Here is a 16,175-nt window from a genome sequence, read left to right as displayed (position 1 = left end):
TGCAGCTAATATACAGCTGAAAATAAGGTTTCACATCTGCTTTTGATATAAAGTATAGTGTAACGTTTTGAACTATTTGTAAAATTTCATTAAAAAATAAAATATGTTTAGCCGAAATATTTTTAAAAAATATAGAGAGATCTATTTATCAATTGTGAATAACATGTTCCAATATTTAGCCACAGACAATTTTTTTAAAATTGTCAATTATTCCAAAAGTGCATTTTTTTCCACTTGGGTGTCACCCCCCTTACGGGTGTCACCTCCATAACGGGTGTCACCCAGTGCGGACCGCATCCCCCCGCACCCCTAGTGACGCCACTGTCTAGTAGTACATTCTTTTTACAAGCAAAGCAACCGAATACAGTATGACCTAAAATTTTCTGCATATTTGAAAGAAGCTAACAGATAGAACTATGTACTTTGTCCTTTTATTAAAAAAAAAATTAGCGCGCGCAGAGATATAGTCTAACTAGATCTAGTAACACTAGACTAGTTGATACAAATGGAATTATTGTAGATCTCTAGATCTTGTCAAGATTATCTAGATTTACATTCTGCGAACCTATTTTACGAACTCTCGCGCTACTTACGAGAAAAAGTGACGTCACACAATTTTCTGCCCTGAGAATAAGGAAGACAGATAAGGGTGGAAACCAACACTTTCTTAGTTTTGGATCAGTGATATCTGAAATCTTTTTGTCTTTATGTAAATAATGTCCGATATACATGAATCAAATATGGAAACAAGCTGTATAGAAGACAATGATAAAAAGGTAAACACGAAGGGAAAAATTAGTTTCTCCCAAGACTAGAGTCTAGTCTACTGAAAACTGAAGTCTACTCCTTTCACTTTCGTCTTTAAACACTTTTGACTTCAGACTTGAGTTGTGAGTTACTCTCTCACTCTCGTTCAGTCTCAACACTCTTTTACCTATACCTGGCTATAGGCTATACTTTTACTTTAAGTCTAGATTCTAGCCTAGATCAAGAATTCAAGATGATTGATCTGTAATCTAGATCTAGTCTGAGTCTGAGACTCGTCTCAACTAAATAATCAAGATCTAGATCTAGTCTAGATTAGAATCTAGATTAGATCTAGCTAGGTCTAGAATCTAGATTTAGATTTTAGATGATAGATCATACTTAATAGATCTAATCTATCTAGTATCTAGATCTAATTCTAGATCATAGGTCATAGATTCATAGATCTAGAATAATCTAGATGTACATTCTATTTCTAGTTACAATTCTAGTAGTAGTAGAATCACTAAGAATCTAGATCTAGCTAGTAGTAGTGAAGTAGTCTGAGTAGTAATACTAGTAGTACTTCTAGATCTATAACTAACTAATTACTAATAAAGACTAAATTACATAGTCTGGAATGTCTGGATGATTTAGATTACTCTTCCAGAACTCTAGATCTAGTCCTAGAGATGTGATATAGAAATTAGAATATAGAATAATCTAGATTTATACAGAGACCCTGACTCTATACTATAGATTATCTAGTCTAGATTCCAGTCAATCTAGCAGAATCTAGCTAGTCCTAGAGGAGTAGTCTAGACTAGCTGCTCAAGTAACTTAAACTTAGTTCAGTTTTTTTTTGTTTTGGATTCTGCAAATACTGATTATATTATTTCAGCAAAAAATTGCTGCAAAGATTACGATTGCTTAGAAAAATGTCTTTGTTTAATGTTAGCGAAAAGGCCTTGGCTATGTTTTATCACGCTCACATCTGCAATATTTTAAGTTTTTATATCACTGCCTGGTATGGCAATCTGAACATTAAAAATAAAAATAAACTTCATAGAATCCTAAATGCTGCTGATAAAATCATTGGCAAAAAACACACCACATTTGGGCAGCTGTTTGAGACAAACATTCATAAAAAAACTAAAAAGATTCTAGAAATAAAAAATCATCTTTTGACTCAGGATTTTGTGATCTTACTATTGCAAAAGAGATACAAGACACAGATAGCAAAGACTAACAGACACAAAAACTCCTTTGTTCCCCTGGCAATCAAATCATTAAATAGAAACTATCTGATATTTAATTAACTTTTCGCATGTATATTAATAATTATGGATTGAGTCTGGTGTGAATGTATTATTTTGGTGTCATGCAAGAAAGCTATGTTTACAGCAATTACAAGTAACTCATTCCATTTTCCTCATCTCTACTTTGAACATAAAATGTGTATTTCTTTGTCTGCTATTTGATACTTAATCACACATCTCTGAGCTATATTTGCTATTTTCAACTATGATATTTTTGTTTTCATTCCCAGATTGAAGGAACACAGTTATTGCCATCCTCATTAAATAAAGAATTATTGGAATCAGAAGAATTTATTAGAGACAGAGATTTATGTATGAAATATTTTGAAAATTGGTGTGAAGGGCAGCAAGTTGTTTTTGTTGAACATTTACTTTCTCGTATGTGCCACTATCAACATGGACAAATTAATGCCTTTCTCAAACCTATGTTGCAGAGAGATTTCATTTCAGCTTTGCCAGGTAATGTATCCTTCTAATTTAATTATAAAGTATATGAGTGTATATTCATTGCATACTTATACATCAAGCCATGTTGAATGTTTTCAAACTGATTAAGAAAAAAGATTATATATATGTGTGTGATAGTTATCTATATCTCATATAATAAATGAAACCTTAATATATAACATTGTCTTCAACCTTTTTTTGTTTTTAACTCCCCCACTCTCTTCATATATATTTTCTCAATTAAAAATCTACCACCGCCCCCCTTTGGGCAAATACAAGCAAGAATATGTGAGACGTCAAATTTAGATTAATACTGTTTATTGATTCATTTTCATGCTGTCACTATCAGATAGTTAATTATAAAAAAAAATTATGTAAAATAACTGAAAGAGATTCCACACAAAAATTACTCTTTTTTTTTTTCAAATCCTTTTTAGCTTATATAATATCAACTCACTCTGTATGGTAAAAGTTTGTACCGTAGACATTTCTCCCACATCCAATCTTGGATTAAGATGAAATTTTGCACAATTATTTCTTTTACCTGAAAACACAAGAATCAATAATAAAAAAAAACAATTGGTTAATTTACTATCAGTAATTAATTATTTTACTTGGTATCTTGAACAATGGAAAGAAATTGTACTTGACAGATGTAGTGATATAAGTTGAATTAGTCCCCTTGAGCTCTCTTGAACATTTATATATATATTCAACAAGATACCCCTTTCTTCCTTTCCTCTTTCACAACTGTTCTAGACAAGTGACAGGATCATAGCACATTGAGAAAGCTAAAAGCTAAACAAAAACAATTGGTAAAAATATTTCAAAACGCACACAGATTTATTATGTCTAGGTCAATCATACATATAATTACATGACTGATCCAAACTGATTGATACAATTACATTTTTTTTCTTATTAAATTACTGAAAGACTATTTTCAAGTTTAATTTTAAATTAAGTTTTAAATTTAATGCAGGGTGATTAAAAAGAATGGCCCAAACCATTTTACTATACTTCAAAATAAAAACAAAAACAATTGATACTATTAGAAATTTTCATGTAGAGATGTGCAAAAGCACTTGAAACCCTAAGGCCAACAAAAGCGAACAAGCGCTCTCTTTTACAGGCCTGAATGACCTCGTATAAACTGTTCTGTCTGGCAGGGGGTGAGACTCTGGGTTAAACTCGAAGTTTAGTTTAGCGTTCACTTCCGGTGGTACCTGCACTCCGGACTCGCGTACTAGAGACGCGGCCAAAGGGCCACAATACACCGGTGCCTTTTTTCTTTGATCTACCAGGCTAACCGTGCAGGACACACCTTATATAACAGCCCCTTGGACGGCGCCTGGGTGCTGACAGATTGCTGTGGAAGCTCTTTTACATCCCTGCACAGTGCAATAAGGTTGTTCTCACAACCTCTTAGGCACTCCCATGGGAGCCTTGTTGTGCTACCCTTTGGCCTAGCCGTCCCCTCTCACAATTGGTACACAAGTGGATACAGACAATATAATATTCTAATACCATATACTTTATTATCATGAAAAAAATATTTGTGTACATATATATATATTTATATATATTGCTCTAAAATTTTTATAAACAAATGGGACTTGTCCAACCATCCTATCGTAGTCATTGTTCATTGGTCCCTAGTTATTGATCCCCAGTATTGTAACTGTGCTGAAAAAGTAATTATGTGTTTATCTCATTTTTGTTTTAAAATACATGATATACATTTTTTTCTTATTTAGCCAAAGGCCTTGATCACATAGCAGAAAATATATTAGCCTACCTAGATGCTAAGTCTTTATGTGCTGCTGAGTTGGTATGCAAAGAATGGTACAGAGTCATTTCAGAAGGAAATCTGTGGAAAAAACTAATAGAACGTAAGGTACATACTGACAGTCTGTGGAAAGGTCTTTCTGAAAGACGATCATGGTGAGTTTTTCCTTTTTGAATTCTCTTTAAAAAAAAGATATGAAGATATTTTAATTTTATGGATTAGTGATCCCTTTCTCACCTGCTTCTCTCATGCTTTCACATATAAACACACACATTTCCCTCAAACACAAAGTTTCTTGTCTGCTTTTACTGAACTTCATTTTGAATGTCCCAAAAGTATACCTATGACTACTTGTACATCGAATTGAGAGTATTTATAGTATTTGTGTTCAAATTTTTTATCTGCTTTAGTATTTAACTTTTTTACAAGTAATAAAAAAGTACTTAACTAAACATTGGTTTGTGCAGGGATCAATACCTCTTCAAACAGAGGCATGGAGACACATCAAAAGATCACAAGTTTTACAGAAATCTTTACCCACAGATTATTGAAGATATAGATGTATGTTGATTTATTTTCTACCTAGCTCTTGTTAAATAATGACTCATTAAAAAAGTTGCTGTGTTTTATTGATTTATGCAAACATATACACATTTTTGTGAACTAAAGATAACTAGATAGGATATACAAATGTCCTTTATCGCCATGGAAATTTTCATTTTGTTACATAGAATGTATTCTGTGTTTTATGGATAATCAGACATGCCTACAGTCCCGCATTATGCGGAACCGTCCCACAAAAGCATCAAAAAAGCTCACATGTTCCGCCGTTCCGCATTCACGATTTTTGGTTCCGCCAAGTCTGAATTCCGACACACACACACAAAATTGCTGATTTTTCATTATTTATTAATAGTGCGAAATGAAAATACTGAATGCAAAATAAAATATATATATATAGTTCTGTGTTTATTGTTTACATTTCATCTCCTCCCGGACCCGGCGTGTCCTAAATTTACGAAGATTGGTTGAGCTAGATCGAGACATAGATCTAGATCTAGTACTCTAGGCTCTAGGTCTAGATACTATTACTAGATCTATACTTAGAATCTAGTAAGTGCTAATAAGCCAAATGTTCCATTCAAATCCCTTTCTTTTCCTGACAATGACTCTACTAGTCTAAGTCTAGACTAGATCTAAATCTAGATAGATCTATGTCTATTCAGTCTATTCTTAATTAAAGTTAATTCTAACACTAACTCAACTGGTTTCTTAGGTTTCTAAATAAGTAATCTAAGAAAAGGATTTTTTTAAAAATACGTTATTTATTGAAGATCTAGATCTAGACCTAAATGTAATTAATTAACTTAGACAGTAAACTCAGTGAGTGAGAAAGGCTAAGGCCTAAACAAGGCTATATTGGCTATATATCTACTAATATTATTCTACTTTTACAATTTACATAGATAAGATTAAGAGTCTAAATTAGTATCTAAATCTAGTACTAGATGATACTAAATCTAGATCTATCTACAGAAATAGACAGAAGGTGATAGTTCTCTGGATTTCTATGTATTATGTATCATTATGTAATAAATTTAGTTCTCAATAAGACTATAAGTAGTATAAGTCCATAGATCTAGACATAAATATTTAGATCTATAATATAATTTATAATAATCTGTGTTCTTAGACTTAGAGGACTTATTTAATGTAGGCAATGTAGGTCTAGTCCTAGACTAGTAGCTAAGTAGACTCTTAAATTATTTTAGATCTAGAACTAGAGACAACTTCTAGAATAGAGCCCTAGAAAAGGATAGATAATCAAGTAGATCTAGAATAATCTAGATCTAGTCATTAGATTTAGATCTAACAAATAAAAATAGTAACATTTGAGTCTCATTAGAATACATTTTTTTTTAGAATTCATCATATAGGTTTTAGAACTATTGATTTCAAACAAAGGACATAATTATGAATTAAAGGTTTTCTTACTTTTATACTATTTACATCTAATTTAAAAGAAGCGAACTAGTATTGTTATTAAAGTAATATAATTGAAGTTTTATTAATATTGCGTACAGTATGGCTGACAAACATAAACGCGCATATGTTCCACATTGGGGCCCAAAATTCCACATTTTCAACCTGAGTGTTCCACATTCTGGGTCTTTGGGGTAGGCATGTCTGGATAATAAGTCCTTTTTACAGCCACAGAGCCTTGTAGAATATTATAATTTCTTGCCTTGACATGCTAGTCAAGTAAAATTCTAGGAATGTTTGATATAGAGCTGAGTGACATAAGCAGCTTCAAGAGGACTTGACTTTGAATCCTGGTGTGGAAAAAAGATTTTTTGAGATTCATTTCAACTTGAGGTGTGTTTGCTGAGGACCTCATGGCAGCATGGAAAACTTTTCCAAAGCGCATTGAGCCTTCTAAATCTTGAAAGACATGATATACAAAAGCAATTTGAAAGAATAAAATAATTTGTTGGTACAATAAAAAAATGTAAACATTTGCATAAAAAAATGAATATTTTGATGTAATCTAATTGCATGTTAAGGGAATTTTATCTTTGAGATTATCAGAAGACCCAGCCTATCTTCTTACAGTAGATATAGTATTCAAATTTAATACATAATTCTGCTTTTCTACCCATTTTTATGGTACCAAAGTTTAGTGTACAGTAAGTATGAATGAATCATCATTCTGACTTAAAGTTAAAGTAGAATTGGAGCTCAGGTGGTTGCATCCGTGGTGCTAAAAAATAAAATAGGCAATACTACTCTGACATACTTATACTCAACTACATCTGTCATTTCCAGCTCCATTTCTGCAGATTTATTCATTACTTTGATCTTTTGAATACCAGACTTCAAAAATAACATTTTTAATAATTTAACATATAGTATTTTTTAATGCGACTAACTTTTGTTTTTCCTTGTTGTTATATTTTATTTCACATATATCTTTTAACAGCGGATAGAAAATAACTGGAGAACTGGACGTCACCAACTACAGAGAATCCATTGTCTAAGTGAAACAAGCAAAGGTGTATATTGTTTGCAGTATGATGACCATAAAATTATTAGTGGATTAAGAGACAACACAATTAAGGTTTGAAAATTATTATGAACGTTACTTTTGTAATAATTTACATTAAGGAATTAAGAAATAAGTATTTAAAAAAATATGTTGACTATTCTAATAAATTATTCTTATCATTTTTTTCCCCCCATAGATCTGGAATAGACATACATTAGAGTGCATTCAAGTTCTAACTGGTCACACAGGCTCTGTTCTATGTCTCCAATATGATGAAAATATTATAATATCTGGTTCAAGTGATTCAACTGTCAGGTAGTGAGAGTTCTTTTCAAGTACATATGAATCTAAAATTATTGGAATTACTATGTATGCCATGATTGTTATGATTCTAAGACATAGTTTACTAAATTTTTTTTTTTTTTTTTTATTCTAATTTAAATTTACATGAATCTTGAAATTTGCAAACCTGTTCATGGGATTTTCCTGAAAAAGTTTGGAGATTTGGGAGGGGGGGAGGGTTAATAAATATTGAGAATTTTAGTTACTTTCTTATTACAAAGTTTATTTAAAAAATGAATCGCAACATAGGGCTTGCAACTCATTCACTACGCTTGTATTACTGCATTTTTTTTTTATGTATATTTATAGTTTTATCTGCTGTTCATCACATTATATTTATAGTTTTACTTGCCTATCATCACATTATATTTATAGTTTTACTTGCCATCCATCACATTATATTTATAGTTTTACCTGCCTATCATCTCATTGTATTATCTCTACCCCCCTTTTCCTTAATGTTTGTTTCAATAGAGTGTGGGATGTGCACTCAGGTGAAATGATGAATACACTGATACACCATTGTGAAGCTGTTCTTCATCTCAGGTTTTGTGATGGTATTATGGTGACATGCTCCAAAGTAAGTCTAACAAATTGATAGAATCTTGTTTATTATTTTGTATGCCCATTGACTATACCGTATAGAAGTTGAAGCTCCAGTTTTTTGTTTTATCTACTGAGTCTTGTTCGTAAACATTACATTTCAGTTACAACTTGAATCTTGTGTTAAAACTGTGCAGATATTCTGAATGCTTAATTTGGTCCTAAAAAATATGTTGATTCACTATTGATTATTCTAGTCTTCTTAACATTCTAATAATGCACTTATTGAGTATAGTATTGAAATAAAACTTATTTTGTATTACAAAGGATCGATCCATTGCTGTTTGGGATATGCAGTCACCAACTGAAATCAATCTTCGAAGAGTATTAGTTGGTCACAGAGCAGCAGTGAATGTAGTAGACTTTGATGAGAAATATATTGTATCAGCATCAGGAGATAGAACTATAAAAGTTTGTAATTAATTTAAATGTTCTTAAAACGATACTCAAATAATGATCAATGTTGGCTCATTAATTTATAGTCATAAAATTTTTCTTTTTCTGTTAATTGAAAGTAAAAAGTAATTAACATAGAAGAAAAAAAGGCAGACAATACCAATTTATGAACTTTTTAAAAATTTTTATTTAAAAAAATTGTTTTTTGTAGCGTTATTGTTCTTGAAAAACTTGAAAAAGTAATATATTATATATTTTGTTTGTATGTCATTATAGGTATGGAATACTTCAACTTGTGAGTTTGTTCGAACACTTAATGGGCACAAACGAGGAATTGCCTGCTTGCAATATAGAGAACGGCTAGTTGTCAGTGGAAGTTCAGATAACACAATTAGGTATTTACTTCAAAGCTGGAAACAGTTGATGAGTTTTGTGTTAAGAAGTAATATTTAGTTGGTCATAAAACAGGGTTTCTCACATTTAAAACAGATGTATTCTAGAGCATAAAAATCATAAATAAAATTATAGAATTTACTTAAATTGTGATTAGAAATAACTAGACTTGGATATATAGACTAGTTATTGATTGCTTATTGTTGTTTAGCTTATCAACACATAGTATGAAATAAGAGCTTTAATAAAACCAAATAAATTTCAATTTTTGTTTAATGTACAGGTAATCTACATCTTGATTAATGTAGTTTCACACTTAAATAACAGTAGTGTGTATTGCACATTATACCTATTGTAAATATTTAGATAAATCTATTTATATATTATTCCATCAAATAATTTGGATGGTTGCTTGGTCGTGAAGGTTGCACGCTGGACTGTCATTCGGACTTAACGATGGTCCTGGGTTTAAACCCTACCCGCTCCCATCCCCCATCATCCTGTGGGAGGTTTGGACTAGAAAGTAAATTATCTTCAACTATGAAGGAACATCCGAAAAATGTAAAACATTTTACAAAACAATTAATTTATTTCTTTAATAAAAAATATCCTTTTGCAAGGTTTGAGGCTGTAAAATTAGTTAATTAGAAATTCATTTTTGACAAATTCATAAGAACCTATTTAAATTGTGTGTTCACTTGTCTAACCTTTGATTCTCTTCTGTTTGTCTAAGGCTTTGGGACATAGAATGTGGGGCTTGCTTAAGAGTGTTGGAAGGACATGAAGAACTAGTCAGATGTATACGATTTGATAGCAAAAGAATAGTTAGCGGAGCTTATGATGGGTAAGTCAACTAGTTGTCTTAATAACATTGTAATACATAGATGTAGATTTTTTTTTGTGGTGCAATATTGAAGCTTTTACTATGTTCTTGGTTATAGTTTAGGACATTAAATATTCTGTAGGCATTAATGTTTAGTCTAGTACAGTGATGAGCAAACTACAGTCTGCTGAAAGTAAATCCGGCCTGGCAAGTTTTGTAATAATAGTTTAAAATAACCATTTTAATCACAGCTTAGGCCACTGCAACCTAGGCGACTGCAGTGGGCCCCTCACTTCCATAGGACCTGTGCTAATTCTAGGTGTAAAATATTAAATTAAACCATTTTATAACTTATAACGTATTTCCAGCGGCCTCCTGATTTACCAGGAACTCATGGAAATCTCCGGAAATTGCAAAATATATGAAAAAGTCCTGGAAATCTCTGGAAATTATTACAATCTTTTGAAAACTCATACAAATCTCCTGAAATATATAGACAAAATTTGTCATTTTGGGGTGTCATTCAATATGGAAAACGCCAATCCTACGCGCAATGAAAAAAATGGCGTTATGCAATACCCGTAATTGTGGAATCTGGTGAAAGAAGCTTTTTGCACCTCAAATTAATGAAGAATTACTTGAGGTCAAAAATTCTCCTAGATAGATTGGAACATTTGGTAATTCTTGCTATTGAGCTTGATCTATGTAGGAAATATCATATCATATACTGTATGACTTTGCTACATGCATGGCTCGTAAAGTAAATCTGTACTTAGTACAGAATGAATAAAATGCAAAGACGAATATTTTTTATAATACTCAGTTTTCACTTATTATCCGTATCCCTACCCAAACTGGGCCCAGCAAAATCCGTTTTGCATTGGGCCCCACAATGGTTAAGTCCGGCCCTGCTTTTTTCTGACTGGTGAATACAGAGTAGATTACTAGTTCTCTTTCCATGACTTGGTCACAATGGTTAAATCCGGCCCTGCTATTTAGTGACAGGTGAATACTTCTTGTTGTCCCTCACCCCTCTTTTTTTTCTGCCTCTAAAATTACGTGGGGTAACTCTAGTCTGTCTGGCTTGCAGATATAAAAGAGTGATCTTTCCATTACTTGGTGTCCAAACTCTTGAGCCATGAAGAGAATTATATATATATATATATATAGATAGATATAGATATAAAAACTGATTTGTTTTTTTTTATGAGTTGCAACTTGAAGTAATATTCTAATTACATTACTACACAACAGTAAGATGACTAAGCAAAGGTTGAGTTTTTGTGTCAGTTTCGGAACTGAACAAATGAATAGTGTTATGAGAAAATTGTTTTGTGGAATGCAAAATATTTGTAGATTCGGCATGGCTCTTGAATTTGGCAAATTTTTACAGATCATTCCTGTTGCAGGAGCAAAGTAATGTTAAGATTCATGGAAAAAAAATCAATTTACTGATATCTTGAGCCGCTTTTAATGTTTCAAACAACAAAACTTGTTCTATTTGCCAATAAGCTAAAAAGACTCCCTTTCATGAGTTTCAATTTACTGACCTATGTGAAGGAAGGAAATATAACAATAACTCAAGGGACTTAATGTTGTATTGGAAAGGAGATTTCTAGGCGTCGCAATGCAATTGAAAAATATTTATATAATTTCAGTCTGCCTTTTAGTGTGAATTGTGAAATAGTGAAACCCAACCTGAAGCTTGAATTATTTAAAATTCAATCTAACAATCATTTCTAAATCTACCAAAATTATAGTTCTACATTATTCTAATTTGATATCTTATATTCAGAGAATGCAATGTTTCCCTTTTCATAAAGTTTTCTATTGGGGAGAAATTTTTGTTTCCAACAAAAAAACTTAGATAAATATGTGTCAGAATTAGTTCACTCTTAAGAACCAGATTATGGCAAACTATTCTCAGTTTCATACATTGCTTTAGCTTAATGAACTAAATTTATGTATATAAAAAAATATATATAGCATACCTAAATTTTCAATTAAGTATTTTGCCTGTTTCAAAAAAAAAAAGGTTTGCCCATCACTGGTCTACTGTTTTGCAGTTTGATTAGAAGGAATTTCTTTCCTTCAAGCAGTAGATCTTACAGATTTGATTACAGCAATTTGACAGACTTGTTCCAATAAAATAATATTTATCACCCCTGCAAAATCAAGAATCATTACAAGAAATCCATTTTGAATACTGTACATGATATTATAACTAAAAGAAAATGACTCTCAACATGCTTAATAAATATTTAATAAATATGTCAGTTAATTATCAGGATTAAAATCAATATTAGTCTTGATAGAATTCAGAAGTTATCTACAAAAAAAAAACTTTCTCACTTCTACAACCATAAGCTCCTCTGTGGTCCAACTTACAAGTCTTTTGACAAGAAGTCATCATTTAAATGTAATGCTAGCTCATAGGGTTAGGAACAACTGCTTTTTATGATAAGTTTCAAGGTCTTTTTTCACTGGCCATCTTGTGATAACCTATAGCTGAACTTGTTTTTCCATAGGTCCTTGATGAATGTGTTAGTAAAATATTTTATTGTTATTCTAAAAATAAAAATCTCTGCTTATTGTTAGTGTACTTCATGATTGATTACACGATTGTATTTGTTAAAAAAAAAAAAAAAGGACAATTTTTGTGTCAAACTATGATATGAATATCACAATATTCTCATTTAGCAAAATCAAAGTATGGGATTTGCAGGCAGCATTGGATCCAAGAGCACCTGCAGCTACACTTTGCTTAAGAACACTTGTTGTAAGTTTCCTTGATTGTGTTTGTGAACATCTGTATAAATAACTACATTTTTAACATTTGTTTTCTTTTGATCTTGTTAATTCTTATAATCATTTTGTATATATTTAAATAAGGGTAATAATATTGACAGTGCCTAAGAGATAACTTCTAGTATTCCACATCAATAATATTGTCCTTTTTTTTTTTTAGGAGCACTCAGGACGTGTATTTCGCTTACAGTTTGATGAATTTCAAATTGTGAGCAGCTCACACGACGATACTATTTTAATCTGGGACTTCCTGAATGTTCCAGTGCCAGAAGGTCAGAGGTCACCACCACGAAGCTATACCTATGTAACCAAATAATTACTTTTGATAATTCAACTAAATACTTATACTTGTAAGTTTTAACATCAAGACAGATCTAATACATCATGACAGATCTAAAAAGATTCTTTCAAACATTGTAGTGAGGGCACTTCCTCTATTTGTACACGACCTAAATTTCATGAAAGTGTTGCTGTGATCTTGCATTTGTCCCTTCTATCCCCCCTCCCCTAGTGGGTTTTATTTATTATACTTTTAGACACATTTTATTGTATGCACAATTGAGTTCATTACAATTAAACATTTTAACTGATGAGATTCTGATTGTGTCAATAAAATATTGTCTCTTTTTTTGCTCTTTATATAAACATTGAAGAAACCAACTGATAACAAAAAGATATGGTTGCATCTATCTTTGTGTGTTTTTATATGAAAGATGCTACCCATATATTCAATGATATTTGTATAAAGGTTTTGTTACACAATGCAGTCTGTTCCACATAATTTGTTGTCTCTTTGTTTAGCCGATGTGGAAAATGCAGTTATCATATAAAAAGTTTTTATTCCGATTGTACTGTCAGTGAGTCTGAATAAATCATTAAGTATTACACTATTCAGCCTCATAAATATTTTTTACTAGTGAAACTGATTTGATTTTACACTGTAAATTATTAACACTGGATCTTAATTTCATTGAATTTTTCTTCTTAAATTAGATTCTTAGATTTCCCGTGCTCCTTGTTAGTATCAGTAGTCGATTCAGTGTAATGATAACATCAAACATGTAGACTTAATTACAACTTGTCTAATGATCCCATGACTAATAAATAAAGTTATTAATTGTAGCTATTTTCAACATTTCTTTTATTGACCTTTATGCTGACATTCAAATAATGAAACCAAACACACTTATTTCCTTATAGTTTGTATAACACAACAGATTGTCCAAATACTATTGTTAGAGTTGCACAAATCTATCTGGATCAGACATTAGGCTGAGACTATTTTAAGAGACTATTTTAAGCCTAGCAGTGACTATACTTCAATACCCAATTGATAATAGTGCCAATGTGCCATAAACCTAATTTATGTACACTTGTAAACACCAGACTTTTCTTATGACTGGAACATGAATCCTTTTATTTGTTAGCCATATTCTAGAACAACCTCTCCCAGTTGTTAAGAATAAAAAAGGTTGAAACTGTGCATGGAATGTGAAGTGCAATCATTGCCAATAACTAGAATGTTTTGCACATTTTGTAAAATATTGATGTTTTCAGACAGTATCCTAATCTTAACCCTACTAGTTGTTTCTGGATAAAAAGGCCACTTGAACTATAGAACATACAAGTTTGAGAAAGTGTGCTTTATATATTTATATAAATAACAATTAATTAATGGACTAATTTTTTCCTGGTGAGTATGGTTTACATTGTGGTTTAAATTGATATCTTTGATTGGATTAAGTTGGCTTTGAATCTCTCTTGATGTTTATATGCCATTCTTCTGTTGTGAGAGGTGAAATGTGTATATGTGCTGTTTTGTTTTTCACACAATCATTTTGGATGGCTGTAGACATTTGATAAGTTTGGAGAAGTTGGGTTATGTGTTTCTATTCGCAGTAGTAGTTTTAGTTTTGTTTCTTGAAGACTTTCCATTATTAGACTTGATTCAGCTAAATTGAACACATTGTAACAACTATTGGTTGCCTACTTTTTTTCTGGAACTCAAATTTGTCATTGTCTTTATATGATATGCCTTAGAAGTAAATGTTGGATTCATTGAGTATCTCATGCCAGCCTGCATTCCAAACCTCATTTGATATCATCATCATGTTTGTCAACTAACGTACCCGAGTTGTATAGTAACCTGTCATGAAGTCTTTTCTTATTTCAAAAGGTGGCGTCATATCAGATTTGGGGGATGGTAAAACCATTTCATATAAGCTACGCGTTATCTATATGACCTCTATTGCAGACTCAACATTTCCAATATAATTGAGTGATATCATTAATCTGTTTCGTTCTATTTCTGTCAATGCACCATGAACATTTTCTTCTTTCTTGTTCTAGTTCAATAAATGAACATGGTAGCAGGAAAAGTATACTTTTAATAATGTTGATTATTGTGTTGAAAATTGTGTATTGCTAAGTACAGTAATAATTATGTTCATTTCATCCGTCATTTTCATTTGTAAAATAAACCACTAATTAACTCAGTTCTTTTGTTTGATTTCTTGATGGCTAAATGCAGTTATCTGTTTTGGATGTTCAGTGACATAGAGTTCTGTTGTGTTATCCAACACTTTAGTTTCTTGAGCTATGCTATACTGTTTATAACAGCAGTTACTTTTATACAGTAATTTTTTAAATATAAAACAAATGCTTTCAGTTATATCTATTTTATCAATAATTTAAGCATTATGCAGTATATTCAATTTAAAAAAAAAAATACTTTGCACAGTTTATCTCTAAAAAATAATATATTTCATTTACACCAACTCTAAATTTACATTTATATATCAATTATATATTAAAGATTTAAAAATAAACAGCAGACTCAAAAAATCAAAAATATAGCACAGACTCATCACAAACAAAAAATTTTTAATTTCTATTAACCCAATCATAATATGTCAAAGCAACCTAATGTATCTCAAGAAAAAGAAATGAAACATGATTTCCCTATCTACAGCAATGATATGAAAACTCATTCCACTATTAATTTGCTAATGACAGCCAGTGTTGGTCTCTTCACTAATAAAATACTGTCCATCAGTGTGGATGTTTTTATAAATTAGTGGGAAAATTTAAAAAGTATATTTCTTTTGTGTTCTGAATTCATATGAACTTTTAAACATCATTCTTTATTCATGAACAAATTATTGAGAGTAGACAATGGTTCAATAGATTAGATTTGGGATACATTTATTAGACAATATTAATACAAAGGACACTGGAGATTTCATACTTGGTGGCAATGTAATAAATGTCAAGCTGTTAGCTCCAGTGTATGATACAGACTAAGGAATTATTGAAAAGCTAAGTATTTTAATAAACCATTTTAGAATTTATGTGCACCTTCAGCACTGGAGAATAAATTTGCTAAAATCTTAAGCTTATAGCACCAAGTATATTTTATCAGCTGCAACAGTATCTTTCAATAGGATGTCCTTGACATTTGTTTAT

At 31.2% G+C, this 16,175-nt stretch overlaps 1 protein-coding gene across 1 annotated transcript; it reads left to right on the top strand.

Moving 5' to 3' along the window:
- Window positions 1–598: 598 nt before the first annotated feature.
- On the top strand, window positions 599–15,205 carry LOC106061116 (F-box/WD repeat-containing protein 1A-like). Its single transcript, XM_013219180.2, has 12 exons — window positions 599–776; window positions 2,294–2,522; window positions 4,268–4,454; window positions 4,767–4,860; window positions 7,280–7,417; window positions 7,542–7,660; window positions 8,162–8,267; window positions 8,558–8,701; window positions 8,963–9,081; window positions 9,813–9,923; window positions 12,603–12,681; window positions 12,871–15,205. The coding sequence occupies exons 1-12, from the start codon at window positions 717–719 to the stop codon at window positions 13,024–13,026; spliced, it is 1,542 nt and encodes a 513-aa protein (XP_013074634.2). The 5' UTR covers window positions 599–716; the 3' UTR covers window positions 13,027–15,205.
- Window positions 15,206–16,175: the final 970 nt, after the last annotated feature.

This window comes from Biomphalaria glabrata, chromosome 1, assembly GCF_947242115.1.
Source record: "Biomphalaria glabrata chromosome 1, xgBioGlab47.1, whole genome shotgun sequence".
Classification (NCBI taxonomy): Eukaryota; Metazoa; Mollusca; class Gastropoda; family Planorbidae; genus Biomphalaria; species Biomphalaria glabrata.
The sequence above is the reverse complement of the archived record's forward strand: the minus strand, read 5'-3'. Positions and strand labels throughout refer to the sequence as shown.